General features: G+C 49.1%; 1 protein-coding gene across 13 annotated transcripts in view; it reads right to left on the bottom strand.

Moving 5' to 3' along the window:
• Window positions 1–15,000, bottom strand: part of Ebf3 (EBF transcription factor 3) — a 125,557-nt gene that overhangs the window by 34,210 nt on the left and 76,347 nt on the right. For 9 of the 13 annotated variants that reach the window (XM_071610809.1, XM_071610808.1, XM_071610807.1 and 6 more), the window contains 2 exons: window positions 5,226–5,307; window positions 1,647–1,791 (listed from right to left, as the gene is read on the bottom strand). In XM_071610809.1, the coding sequence (XP_071466910.1) occupies window positions 1,647–1,791; window positions 5,226–5,307 (227 nt within the window). The remainder of the gene's footprint in view (window positions 1–1,646; window positions 1,792–5,225; window positions 5,308–15,000) is intronic. The other 4 variants (XM_071610811.1, XM_071610815.1, XM_071610816.1 and 1 more) reach the window with 1 other exon arrangement.

The following is a 15,000-nucleotide window of genomic DNA, read 5'->3' as shown; positions in this document are numbered from 1 at the left end:
ATGCACACTAGGGTTCTGAGTCACTTTTTGCATTTTAAGATTTTTGTGGCTTTAATGGGTGGGAAAAGGCACTGCAAGCACTGGCAAGAAAGTGACTTGGTCCAAGTGTTGACAAAATACTGATAAACAAAAAAATCCCAAGCAAGGCTGCTTCCTTCCACAAATAGCTTTTGACTAGCTGGGTTTTATCTCCAAGGTACCCACCAGTGGCCTTTATTTTTCTAAATGCTACTTTTCTGCTTACAGTCAAATGCTTTTTCATGCTACTTACAAAAATAAATACTTGTACTTTGCTCAGATCATAATAGCTCATTAGAGGAGGCTGATTTTGGACTCAGACGACAACCTAACACCAGAGGGCTGAGGAGGCCTCCTTGAACCTATTGCATTGCGAGCTCCAGCTCTCTGGGGAAGCAAGGAGCTGAGGACCGGGGATTCAACCTTCTTAATTGTGAGCCTCATTAGTGATGGTTGCTAAGCAAAACACACACCTACCTTCAGTGCATAGGAAGGAGATAAACAATACGTCACAGCCTCTAATGACTCTGGTGCTCAAGGCGACCTTTAATTATTATATTTTTGTTCTCTTATACCTTAGTCATTAATGTAGAAAAACAAATTAGTTTATTTTTGTGGACCACAGCAGATTCATAGATCGGCTTCCAGTTTCCACATCTGAATCGTGTTTCATTGTGACAATCTGCACAGCTTCATTCATTTCCCTGCCTCTGCAGCTGCCCCACTTGGGCAGCTTGGCTCTTGAATCCACCACCTCGGGTGCAGGATTTACCCTGAGCCTTGGTTGGACACTCTCTTTGCTCTAACGGGTTTCACTATGCTGTTTGGTTTGCAACTCACTTTTCAAAGCTCTCACATTGCTTTATCAATGACTCAGACTGACCAACATCTCATGATTACTATGGGACACTGGAGGGAGGAAATGGCTCCTGATTTGCAGGGATGGGAAAGTAGTGGGCACCAAACACCCGCAGGAAAAGACAGGCTGAGGGGCTAGATGTCAGGCCCAACCCAGGCCCAGAGTTGCTGAAATTGACTCCCAATATCCAAGGACACTTGTCCCTACCTGCCCTCTCAAGGAAATTCTCTTTTAACAAGCAAAACAAGAAGTCCTTCAGTTGGAAGCATTTGACAAGGAAAAAGAAAATTTTTATGCTCTTTTTCTCACCCCCAGCCCCATCCTGACTTGCACACACACACACGTATGTACACACTCCACCCAGGGATAGCAAGTGGTCCTCCTAGTGCCTTCTGAGCTGACTGGAGCAGGGTGTAACCACCCAAGGAAGCATGAGCCAAGTATTTGGGGATGAGTTTCTGGATGGGAGCTTCCAACAGCCAAAATAAAACCAAATAAATCAAAACTGCAAGAAAAGCTGTAAGCAAAAGAAAGCTTAGAAACAAACCAAGAACATGAAGGCTGTGGCAGGTGAGGTGACCACCTAACAAAGGGAGAGGGAGACCAAGCCCGGGGCCTGGCCCCCTGGGCCCTGGGGACCCGCCACCACCACTAGGAGGCCCAAGGGACACACAGCCTGGTGAGAGCAACTCCACGTGAGTCGACATAAAGAATGGTGCAAAGGAAAAGAAGCATCGCAAATAAAAGAGTACATGTAGCATGTGCCTACCATTTTCCAGATAAGAAGGGGCCGTACCTTCTGACGGGTCCAGGCGGCGGGCCCGCCGCCCGTGTTTGGAGTTGTTGTGCACAAACATGTTGTCGGACACGGCCAACACATGGCCGTCCACGTTGACTGTTGTCGATACAACAACCTGTGAAGACGAAGTGGATTTGAAAATGGAGTTGGCAAAGGGAGCGCAGTCCCCGCAGATACTGCAGAGCACAGGAGACCCCCTCCTGGAACCCCACCATCAGGCCCTCACAGCTCTTTTGGTAATAGGGGTGGGTTGTTTTGTTTTGTTTTGACTCGGGATTGCGTCTTTTCAAAGACTGGCTCCGCTAATTACAGTTTAATCTCTTATTATGCTAACAAGTGAATTCAATGCAGAAAAATATTATTGTCACCATCAGCTTCAGAAACACCCCTCTAGCCACTCATTTTAAAGTCCCTGTTTGGATTGATCTGTTCACATATTGATTAGATAGTTTATCTAATTTAAATTAGTTCACTTGAGACCAGCCTCCCTTGAAGAGCTGTAAGGATTCACAGTTGCCCCAAAAGGGTCTCATAAATCAGGACCCATCCTCTCCCCAACATTTTATCAGCAAATGATCCCTAAGTCAATTTTACAATTACATTTAATGTCTCGTAATGAACATTTTTGCCTCTGAAAAGACCAAGTTGAGTGTGAATGGCGGAAGTGTTCTGAATTCTTCCTCCAGTTCATGGGAAGGTGGTGAGGGCAGGTGCTGTCTCTTCTGTGGGACTGAGTGGTTCCAGTCTTAGGCGGGGCTCAGAGGATGGCCCGGGGGGAGAGGACAGGTCAGGGCTCCTTATACCCTCAGACGCCTCCTGCTGGTGCCACACACCTACCTTCCCAGCTGAGCCTGTCATAGGTATCTCAGAAACAGCGCGCCTCAATGGACCCAGGAAACCACACAGTTCAACCTGGCCCTGACCTTCTCTTTAATGAGTGGGTCCCTGTGCTGTGCTGCCTCCAGAGTGGCTAGAGCTCAAGCCAGGTTTACTGGGTCTCACGGTGGGCTTCCTGGGGCCTGAGCCTGGGTGGGCAGGGAAGAAGTCGGGCTCAGTGCCACAGCTGGGCAGACAAGGCAGGTCTTGGAGCCACACTACCCTAGAAAGTTGCATGGCAGGAGGCAGCGAGCAGGGACATCCAGGTACAATGAACTGTGACAATCCAAGGCTGCGCTGGGTGGTGGTAAGTAACAACCATCAGTGTTGGTTCATCAAATGTAAAGAGCACTATGTCAAAGATGTCAATCAGGGGGCAATTGTGAGAGGCAACCAGGACATTGGGGAGCTTTCCTAACTTTCTAAAGAACTTTTTTCTAAATCTGAAACTGCTCTAATAAAAACAAAGTTTATTAATAATTAAATAAACTGAATTAAATTTTTCAAATTAATGAATAGAAGTGATTAAAGACAAGTAAATAGTATTGTTTTTTTTTTTAATTTTTAATTTATTTTCTAGTTTTTGGCGGACACAACATCTTTGTTTGTATGTGGTGCTGAGGGTCGAACCCAGGCCACATGCATGCCAGGCGAGCGCGCTACTGCTTGAGCCACATCCCCAGCCCCAAGTAAATAGTATTGTTAAGAGTTTAAAAAAGAAGCCAAGGGTTGGGGATATAGTCCGTGGTAGAAAGTTACCCTAGCATGCAAAAAAAAAAAAATTCCACAAAACCAAACAACAACAACAACAAAAAACTCCTGACAAAACAGAAGCCATGGCTGCACATCTGTGAATGCATGGGTGCATGGGTAACTGGCTTTTTAAAAACCTCAGGTCCCACAGAAGATCGTGAAGTGGGGGCAGTATGAGCTCCATCAGGGGAGCCTCCTTGACACTGTCTCCCCTTGGGCCTGCCAGGGTCCCAGGGGTCTCAGCAACACTAGGCCGTTTGAGCCTCCAGCTGTGGATGCCACCACTGTGCACACTGGCACTGCCCTCTGGAGCCTTGGCAGGGGCACACTGGTGCCACTATGTTGGGGCCAGGCCTGGAGGAGCCAAGGGCTGCTCCTGGGCACCCAGGTGCCCTTCTCGGGTCCACCTGAAGGCCCTCTCTGGGCATGAAAGGAATTCCCTGAACGTATCCCCCAAGCATGATGCAGACCGCTAATGTTGAGGCTGGGACTTGGCCTTCTTAAGCTCTTAGGCCATATGTTAATAAAGAAACAAGAAGTGGTAAAAATAAAAATTAAAGACACCACCTTGGTTCTGTCATCCTTATTTAGGCCCGTCACCAGGGAAAACAGGGCCATTCAGCAGAGAAAGCATGCCGTGCTATGCATTTCCTCCTGGGCCAGCTCTGCCAAGCACCTGGGAAGGTGCCGAAGCCAGCGTAGAGCATCCTAAGAACCTTGACATACGCCTAAGTCCAGTTAAACCTTCCAGGAGGCAGGAAGATTCACTAGAGACCAGAGGAAGTCCTCCTAGGCACTTCAGCTCCACGGTCAACCTTGAGGTTGCTGTGACTGATGCTATGCTGGGTCAATTGTGAGACAAAGAAGGTGCGGCCACTCTGCCCAGTGTGACCTCCACTCTGTTTAGATGGATCAAAATCACCTATGCCCTGTGGAGCCTTGTGCATGAAAAACAGGGAGCAACAGTGTGCAAGAATCACTCCCTGGCTAGAGGCCACTGTGGGCACGGAGGGAGGGGCAGGGATCCTGCCTTCCTGATGAGCTGCAAGGAGGCACAGAGGCCATGTGCTTTCCTAAAGGACTGAAGCATTATGAGCTTCCTGAAAACACTTTGAGCTATTTGATGGAAAGCAGGCTATGTCCCAAATAAGACTTGCTAGGTAACTCATCCATCTAGTGTTCACTCCCATCAGCCACCCACTTCCTCTCTGGTTGGCAGGTACCAGCCGTAGTTCTGTGTTCCAGCCCAGAATATTTATCTAATGCAAATTGGCCAAATAATCCTTTACCCTGATGTAGCCCCTGACCACTCACAAAGGCAAGAAAAACACAAACACTCTTCTAACTAATTGGTCCCTGAACTTAGTCCACTCCCTTCTCTCCTATAGGCAAAATCCTCTCCCAGGACAACAGGGACAGAAGTTAGCCTGGGCCAGAAAGAGACCAGCAGCCAGGGCTGAAACAGACAAAGTTGGAAAAAGCAAACCTCCGGGACAGGTAGAGGGGGCTGGGAAAGCATTCTGAAATTTGCAGAGGCCTATATTAGGCAGGGGCAGACCTCTCTATGAGGAGGGTCCAAGACCCTGAGATTTCCTGAAAGTTTGAATATGGTTCTTTCCACCTGAAAACCAATCATTAATCAATTGATCATCAATCCCTATAAGATCTTTGGCACGGCCACATTTTCAGAGCTGACATCAGGTCTGTTGTGGACCATGACTGGGCTCCATGAATCTGGCACCCTGAAGACACCAGATCATTTTTTAAAGTGTTTTAGTCACATGAGTTTTCAAATGAGGTAAGTCTTGTTTGCTACTGGCCCTTGGAGAACTACAGACTGTTTTCTGAACAACTGCAAAATCAGTGAATTCAGATACTACAAGAGCAGCCAGCCAGGCTGCCTGCCCTTGGGGTGCATACCTGGAATCTCCGCATATCCCGAGGGTTGCCTGCATTCTTCAAACAGTTCTGATTGCACTTGAGGAAAAACTTTAGGAAGAATCTACAAAAACACAAAACACAGATAGTTAGAATCATCAGACATAAGACCAACCTTTTGAAAAATACTTGTGCCATGACACAGCGAAGACCACTCATGGCTGCGTCTGGCTGCCCTGGAAGTGGGCAATACTAAGAGAAGGTGCAGGCCAGGGTACAGGGTGCCCAGTCCACAGCTAGCACAAGGACTCTTGTGCATGCAGCGTGAGAGCCATGGCTGCCATGTGCCTGGCACATGATCCCCAAACTGGACTGGCCTTCTCTCGCCTGATCTTCACACAACCAGCCATTACCCTTTGGGAAAGCATCGTCCCAGACAGGGCTCTGTCTTCAATTAATAAAACACTGGACGTCTGGTTGAATTTGAATTTGGGATAGGAAACAAATGACTCTGTTATGCTCTGGGACACACCTATATTATAAAAAGTTCTGTTTATTTGCAATTGAATGTGCTACATCTTGACCTGGCAATCCAGCTCTAGAGGACAGCCCCGCCTAGGCAAATGCACTTTTAAAAACAGATGTTAAAAGTTCAATAACTCTCAAGAAGAGGGATTATGGAGTGACATGATTTCTGGGGAAGGTCTCTGAGTGAAGGGTACAGTTCACAATTCTTGGTGTGGTCAGGAAACTGGCTCCAGCTGAGCACAGGCGCAAGGCAGCATCCCAGGTGGGAGTGGCGAGGCCAGGCTCGAGACCTAGCTCTGTCTCCCGCCAAGCCCTCCCCTGGTGTCCGTGGAAGTCAGATTCAGGAGTCCTGACAAAGTAGAGATGCTGTGTCAAAAACGTCATTGTGGGGGCTGGGATTGTGGCTCAGCGGTAAAACACTCGCCTAGCACGGGCAGGGCCCAGGTTCGATCCTCAGCACCACATAAAAATAAAGGCATTGTGTTGTGTCCATCTACACCTAATAAGTAAATAAATAAATAAATATATTTTTTATAAAAATGTCACTGTGCTGTCCTCCCCATTCCTGCAAGCTCAGGTACAAATGCAGATGTGCTGGCTTTTGGTCCGAATGGGCAGACAGCAGGCAGTGCCACCACCCATGGGGAGACAGGATTCTCCCTGTGCAACGCCTCTTGCAAAGGCCACTTCTGTTGTAAGCCCAAGTGGACTCTGCTGACACATCTACTATCCTCGGGTGTCAGAGCATCCTTTCCAGCAAGGTTATACCCAAAATCTTCTGTTTTCTCCCCAAATATCATCTGTCCTACTTGGTGATGATTAATGTTCTATGAGATTTCACATGATTTCCTTGATGTTTGGTGTTCAAGGTTCCTCGTTGGCAGTTACAGTATCAGAAATGCAGACTCCGTAGACAGAGGCTCATTTCTCTACTGGTACCTCAACATATCCTGGAAGACTCCTGACTGTGGCAGAGGAAAACCCGGTCGATGGGGGAAAGAATGGTGGCCATTTAATTAAATTTTCTTACATACCGTGAGGCCTCGCTATTTTAGGCCAGAATTTACATCTTTTATTAACTCACCTCACCTATACACTTAGCTCACACTGCCTCCTAACACCATCTGCCATCAGCCACGGCAAGTCACTTGATATTCCACCCACCAATTTTTCCTAACAACCACTGTGCAATTAAACTCCACACATTCTGCGGCGAGGTAAATTAGGCGCACCTGCGGCCACACTGCATTTGAACTGCATCAGAAAGGGCCTAACAAGGTGAGGGCGCCACAAAGTTACCGTCCTGTCAGGCAATTAGGTTTTCACTTGGGGGACAGCCACGCGGTGCAATTACGCCCCACATTACACCCGGCTAATCTTCTGAGCAGGCGCCGGCCCGGGAAGCGGCTCGTCTACAGAGGTACCTGCACAGAGCTGGCAGTGAGAGGTTTTTTGTGTGAAATAAAAGATGTTCTCCCCCTTCAGAGGATGGTACTTTAAGTTCCTGGATGTCTGGTTAGCCAGTTCACCCTGTTACCTCTAAGAGAGCAGAGTGGGTTTGGAAGATATCCCAGGCAGCCCTCGCCCCAGCCCTGATGGCCAGGAGGCCCCCAGGGCCTAAACAAGGAAGTTGGGTGCTGGGCCTGTAAGTGTCCGGAGCATCCACGGGGTCCACCGTACAGGAACGCACACTTGCCCCCTCCCTCTCGATGTGGCAATCATAGGCTGTCCCGTCCAAGGGCAGGGCAAGTACTTCAGAAAGATCCCCAGATCCCCTTGGAGAGCAGGGTCCTTAAGCACAGAGGCCCCAGTGACTCAAGTGAGATCAAGCACACAGTCACCAGACTCCTGGCCAGGTGGCTGCGACCTCTGTAGGACAGAGGAAGACTCGCAGGGAACCCAAGGGCTTGGTGCTCCTCCTCTACCTGCGTTTTGGAAAAGTCCCTGGGGCTCTCCACTAAGCCTTCGCAGGCAGAGGTGGCACAGCAAGTACTGGCCAGACTCACCTGCAGGGTTCGGGAAGGATGAGGAGGCTGAAGGCCCGGCAGGCAGAGTCAAGCGGCCCTCAGTCCTTTACTCCATGACCCCCCAGTTGGCTTTCTCCTAAGAAATATCTGACAACCACTTTACATATCTCACTTCCCGAGTCCAGGACACAAAGGATTTAATACTCTTGTTATGAAAGGAAAAATCCTTCCTATGTCAGAAAATCTTTGGCTTTAGCACCAATAAACTCTTTATTACTGCTAAACATGGATTTGCTGCTCGATCGCAAAGAGGCGATAAAAATTCTAACCTGTCATTAGTACATTATGCTTAATTGTGTACAGTGTGTTTCCCTGCATCTGCTGCCCGACAGCAAAATGACCATTATGTGCACTAATTCCCTGACCCCGTCTTTATTTCCCTAAAGAGTCATCATCTTTCACAGTAGGTACCAGAGTAAATCAAGCTTGAAATATGGGCTTTATTTACTTGTTTCTCCCAGGCAGAGGGGAAGACAGCGGCTAAAGACAAACTGCTCCACGTCCGTTGCTCCCCAGTAATGTTCTACTCGGAAACAGCTCACAGAATCCCAGAAAGTTCTCAGGAGCTGTTACTAGCAGGGAGGCGTGGTCCTATCACTCAAGAAATGGGATCCCTCTCCCACAGCACCGAGCACCAGGGAGATGTCCTGTGGCACCGCTCTCTGTCTTAGGGCACAGGGTGCGGGCAGTTTCCTCTTCTAACTCCTGAGCACCCAATGATGAGTGTGGGAGGCAGGGGACCCTCACCTGAGAGGACAGTGATGGAGGGGCAGGGGGCCTGATTACACCTGATTACACGGAGTTCAAGCTGGAAACTCCCGGGCCCTCCCTTCCTCTGTCCTGCTGGACCAGTGTGGTCCTCTGCTCCCAACGGAGAAGGGATAGTCCAGTCACCCCGGCCTCAGTATCAGGGTCCCAACAAACAGCTCTAGTCGCCACGTGCGTGCAGGGTGGCAGCCAGTCCAGGAGGATTTAAACTGGACTAAAACGAATAACGGGTCCAGCATTGGCACCAGAGCCCAGTGTAGGTACCACAGGATGAGGGGCGAGCCCCCCCCCCAACCAATTTCAAAGTCAGCTCCGTGTCTGTGTGTTTAAACTATGAATTAGTTCATTTATATTTACTTTTATGAAGCTGATTAGCCAGAGCTTCTCTATCTGATGAAAATCATTTTAATTGTAGTGTTAGGCTCCTGTGTAATATCCATTACATTATGAACTGTTTAAATTCTACATGGGCATTGTGTAAATTGGCCCTTTGTGAGCTAGCAGGCAATTAGGACCAAACAGCTCTCCTTTAAACGGCTACAGAACTTTGTGGTGTTGTTCAGGACAATCAGAGACAAAGGAGGCTGTTTAATTGTAATTTAATGGAATATCAAGGAGTCCGTGGCATTAGACGCTGGCAACAGAGAGCAGGAGAGAAAAATTAACTGCAATTATGTTTGATTAAAGCTATCCTTCTCAATAATCAGCGGTCCTGACAGGCCACGGGGCTCCAGTGGGCTCCAGGATGGCAAAAGGTGTTGAGCAATATTAGGGCCAATAAAGGGGATATTAGCATAGCTAATTACAGCCCTGAAAAACCTGCAAAGGGGGCCTCTGTGTATTGTAATGTGTGAAATAATTGGCCAAGGCCGTTATCAATTACATAAGGAATGAATTTGGTTTGTCAGGGAAAAGCTGATGAGCTGCGTTTCATCTGACACCATCCTTCCCGCCCGCGCCCAGGCAGCTCGGAACTTCCCCACTTCCGTGAAGAGCTGCAGCCTTCCAGTGGCCACGTCACTGATAAGATCATCCTGCCAGCGAGCGCTAGGTAATTAATACGGCCCGGCCCCACACCCTCCCGGCCACTGATGTTTTTACCTAAGCGAAGCCACTAATCATGCAATAATGATTTCTTTCCCTCTGGTCAAAGGAGAAATGGATGGGTTCCTCAGAAGTGCAGAGGCTCCGCGGGTGCACCCTGGTGACCGAGGGGGACAAGGGAACTTGGTACTGTTTGAACCACGCCTCCTGCACATGACCCTTGTTGGAAGTCCCCTACCTCTCAGCACCCCTCTATGTGGGTTTTTTAAGTAGTTTTTTCATTTCTTAATTGTCAACGTTTAGGCTCTTTCAGGACTTGGTTTTGTTTGAAAGTGTGAGTCCCAGCGCCAGAAGAAGTAACCCTGATTGGCCGAGAGGAAAGGCACCAGGCAGAGCCAGGGTCAGTGGTGTGCCATGGCCTCGACTCTGCTTGCTGAGTGGCCGCACACCCTGCAAAGAGCCCTGGCTTCTCACAGAGCCAAGTTCCTACCCAAGTTCCAGCCTGTCCTAGCAGGCGCGACCTCGCTCCTGGCCCTCGACGTGGGCAACATGGGAAATCTGAGTCTGGAATGAAAAAATATCAGTATCTTTTACAAAATGGGGGCTTGATTTTCAGTTTTAAAGTGGGGCTCTTAATAAGCAGCACACTCAAACCAGGGGGTAGGCCTTCAGCTCATCAATCAAAACCCCAGAGCGTCACGTGTGAATCACTGTTTGGTGACAGCATCCAGGGTTCCACAGGCTGCAAGGAGCCTGGTCCAGATCGCGTCCTCACATCTTCAGTTACTGCTATTTTGATGCATAGTAGTCTAGACAAGAAAAAGTGCACACAGGAGGTCCAGCTTGAGACCTCACCAGCTGCTGGTGGTGCAGGGAGAAGCTGCTCCAGGGGACGGGGCTTCCTTGGTGGGGGAAAGAAAGCATTTGGAACGAGGGAGTGATGGCCCCACAGCCACCAAATCGCTCACTTCCAAAAGGATGATCTCATGTTATGTCAATTTCACTTCCTTTACAAAGGAAGTCTCACCCCAGAGGAGCAGGCAAGAGCAAGAGTAGAACTGGCAGGCCTTTTGGGGATGGGTGGCTGCAGCCCTTACTCTGCTGTTGAAATGAAATAGTTAAGAGTCAAATTAAAAGATAGAGCCTTTAAGAGCCTTTTCCCTGACTGATAAGAGAGTGGCCACAGAGTGATCCTCGAGGTCCTGCTAATTACTGGGAAGTCCCTGAAAGCAGTGGCCGCAGCTGTGGAGTGTGCACGCCTGGCCATCAGTCGCTGGAGTATTGATCCTGAGCAATTCTAGCCGATCGGCCGGGCGCTGCACGGTGTGCTTCCCTCACAGACCTGTAATGAGCAGTTCCCATACACGGACTACATTCTGCTGACATCAGATCTGTGCACCAGGCAGTACACAGGTCAATACATATCGGATTTCCAAAATGCGAGGGTCTTAATGTCAGGCCTCTCTTTTTCTCTCACTCCTGCCATTAGCGATGACTGGGCTCACGTTCTTTAATGCCATACGAGAGGAAAAATCTGCTCCATTAGTCTGATTTATTCTTCAAATATGCCATGACAAATTGCTTTAACACCAGACTTATTAAATTCTTGTGCATTTCAAGTTAGGGGTCTCATAGACTTGTAGTGCCTGCATGACGTCATAATGACGGGGGCGGGGGCAGAGGGTGACAGGGCTGAGTTTTACAGCTGGGCCAGATCTCCTTTGTCGGGGGCCTTCCCGCCCCCCCCCCCAGGTGAGAGGTCAGGGTGGGCTGACGGCCCGCCTGGGAGGACCTGGTCTCCACGGGAGGCGTTCCCCAGGCACGCATGATATCCTGCATGTAAATGTAGATGTGTAAGGATTTGGAAATATCCACGGCTTGACTCGCAGTTCAACAATTGCTGGCCTTTGTCTGGGGAATCTGCTCTAGTGTAGCAGAGCCGTCTCTAGTGGACCCCAGCTATTTTACTTCCCTCCGCTGTAGTAACCACACCGCATTAACAATATTTGTACTACAATCGCCAAGGGACCCACTTCCCAGATTCTATCACTTCTTTATCTCCTGACAAATACCTCACTATCGAACATTATTAGGTTTAGAAAATTAACCCTTCGCGGTCTAGAGCCGTACCAGGCCCCACCGTCCCTCCAAAGGGCCTTATCGCTAAGTTTCTGCTATAATGGTTTTTCTTTTCATCACAATTTCAGCAGGAGCTGTCAAGAGGCACTTATAGATACCATGATCTTGTACTTTTGCAATGATTCTCATTAAAATGATGCCAAAGAGATCTGATGGGGTTTAATGGCTTTGCCGGCCAGCTCGATAGCCACTTCCACAGCAGATCCCGTGCCGAGGGCTCCGTTTGGGGGAATTTGTATGACTTGCATTAAACTTTTCCGGGTGGTTTTAATGTGCTCAGATAAGTACAACCCAGGCAGACACCCTAATAGCAAGCGCATCCCAGAGTTCCACGCTTTGCCGGCTGCCCTCCTCGGCTGGCTGTCAGAGTTCCAGTTAGTGTTTTCTGTAACAGTTCCTGATATTTCGTGATAGTTTTGATAAGGTTATCTGTTTAAAAGAAGTCAACTGCACAGCACAAAAGAAATGTGAAGTGCACTATATTTACACTGGGGTGCTTGTTTCAAGTGCCTATCTTTCTTCTCCCCCTTTACCTATTTCTCTATTTCTAATGGGCGATGCAGCATTGACATTATTTCCCCAGCAGATCACTAGCCCTGTCAATCAGTCTGTATTTTGTCTTTCGCTGCGGGCTCATTAAAACAGCTTCCTCACTCCCTCTGGACACTGCTCTATTTGCCAGCTCTGATCACGAAGCTCCTTATTTAAGGGAAATGCCAGCATCACTTGGCTCCCATCAGATGCACCCCTGACTCGTTGCCAGCTCCAGGGGAGACTTTCACAGGTTGTGCAGAGATTAAGCGCCTGTGTTCATCCCGACTCAGGATTTCAAACCTCTCCCGCCATCCGGGTGTGCGTTTTGGGGGATCTGAAGATAACGGCCATGTCTGTCTGGCCATCCTGGCCTCTGCTGGCCACCGAGCTCATGCTCAAAACCAGTGCAGGGCTGGGTTTTGTTTTTATTTTTTTCTGGACCTCCAAGTGGGAAGGAGCTTGTTAATCTTTTCCTGATCCAATGTACATTTCCCCCCATCCACACCAGCCTGCTTAATTAAGAACTATCCTCTTCGTAGGCTGAATTATTAATAAAAAAATCACATTTTAAATCGAGCCTGTGCATGCATGGAGGACACCAGTGTCGAACCTGCCTATGCCGGCTCTCTAGCCTTTTAGGTCCTGATTAAAAACTTATTAAAACATTATAAATGATTAATGGGCACGCAGCTCTGAGTGGCAATTATTAGTTTTAATGCAGGTAATGCAGCTTAATGAGGGGCACATGTGCGCCAAGCCTCGCCTTCATTACTCCTGCGTGTCAACATATACAAGAGAAATGTGTGTACAGGTCATCCATTACTCGGAACAGCACCGAGCCCCTCTCTTCACCTCCCTTTGTTGATGAGCCAGGAGCCATAAATTAATCCCTTTCTGTGGCTCAGGGAAGGACCAAGGTGTTAGAATCGCGGTAAGCCCTGCTCGGCTCCCCACAACACCACGCAGCTCCAGTTGGAGAAGCTCACACGTCATCTGCTCTGCATCCCTGCGGGACCGGGAGTTTTTTCAAGGGGTTTCTGCAGGTCGTCATTGTCTCCCCTCAGAATCAAGTGCCACCGACACTCAGAGCCGAATGGGTGGCTCTCCTTTCTGGTTTGGGAGGGGCTTGGGGAGCTTGGCTCCACCCGCCAGTGCCTGCCCCCCCATGGACGTGGTTTTCCTCATCCCCGGATGGGATCCTCCTGTCCTCCTTGCTAGCTACGGGCTGCCTGTGGGTTGGGGTGCAGGGGAGTGGTGTGAGAGGCAGGCATAGGCTCGAGCCCCTGGTGGAGGAGTCCTGAGGCTGGAGTGCAGACACAGGAAGAGCCAGCCAGAGTCCCTGCAGCATGCAGACCGCAGGGTGAGCACAGCCCCGGGAAGAGGGGCCGGTGAATGGACGCATTTAGGATGCCAAGATCAGGAGCCCAGAGTGCCTCCTTGCTCACAAAGAAGCCCATACAAGTCTCCAACTCCACCGGGAGCTGTCCCAGGCCGGCTGCAGCCTGCAGCCAGGGAGCAGGCCACTGGGCCCAACTTCTCACGTCACCTTTCATTTTCTGTTTTTGTGACAAGCAGCTTGATCCAGGCTGATCTCCACTATCTGTTTGAAGAGTATTCAGGACTATTTGCATCATTTTATGGCTAATGTATAATATATGGCTCTAAAGTGAGCCCGGGCGCTGTCCTGTTACCGAGCATAAAAAAGTAAGGGCAATAAAGATACATTAGTTGTCTCAAGCACAGCGGCTCTAACACCAGCAAGAAGGCTGCTGCTCGGAGTTAAGAGGCAACCTTTCCGCCTGACTAAGACAATGGAGGAGTAAAGAAAATGTCAAATCAAGAAAAGCTGGATTTAGAGATGAGGCAGCCCAGAATGACGTTGGAGCCATATTTTGTGAAACTATAATGCAGTTGGCAGCAAAGATCCGTGTTTCTGATTCATCCAGGGCCGCATGGCAAAGCTTTGTCAGTCTGTGCAAGGTATAAATAATTCAGGGTGAGAGATGGCAATTACAGGGCCCTGCACAACCAAAATGAATATTTTATGAGGACTAAAACTGCTCTGGAATGAATCATACACAGGAGTCACACATGGCGAGTGGGCTCATACATGCCAGCCCCAAGAAGAGACGCCGAGGCCCTTATCTCCTTTCAGGGTGTTGACCAGAAGCCTGGAGAACAGTAATAAGCAAGCTCAAAGCAGGCTGTCCATGGGCGCACCCAGGCTTTGGAAAGACTCGGTCCCTGAAGCGCCCAGCAGGGACACACCAGGCCCACCGAACCCAGAGGATGCTCTGCAGGTACACCCTACAGTGTAATTAGAGGAGTGCCCAGAATCAGCCTGGTGGGTTGCCTGTCATCCGACTGCTCAAATTATTGATAGGTGTTAGCTGGGACCTCCTCTTCCTGAGGGAGTGACCTGAAGTCTGGGTCTGAAGAAGAGAGAACAGCTCTGCTGGCCCCAATGAAATTTCCAAGAGCCTGGGAGGAGCACTGTGTATGTCTCCCACCCTCAGTGACTCTTCACCTTCCTCCCTGCCAGAAGACTAAGGCTTCTCGTCCATCCCTGGTCCTGAAGCTTACATGATCCAGGTCCACTGTCCAAGGGGCCAAGACCATGGCCTTCGACATCCACAACGGTCAAACCTGCACATAAAAGTTGCTTCTCTCGCTTTGAAACGGCACACTACGAGTGGACGGAGTAGAGTTAAAGGGGTCTTTAAAGGCTGAAAGGATGGTTTCATCTGTTACATTTCCTCCAAAAATGTTCCTGGTGA

The sequence above is a fragment of the Marmota flaviventris genome, chromosome 4, assembly GCF_047511675.1.
Source record: "Marmota flaviventris isolate mMarFla1 chromosome 4, mMarFla1.hap1, whole genome shotgun sequence".
Classification (NCBI taxonomy): Eukaryota; Metazoa; Chordata; class Mammalia; order Rodentia; family Sciuridae; genus Marmota; species Marmota flaviventris.
Note: the sequence above shows the minus strand (reverse complement) of the source record. Positions and strands in the feature narration are given on the sequence as shown.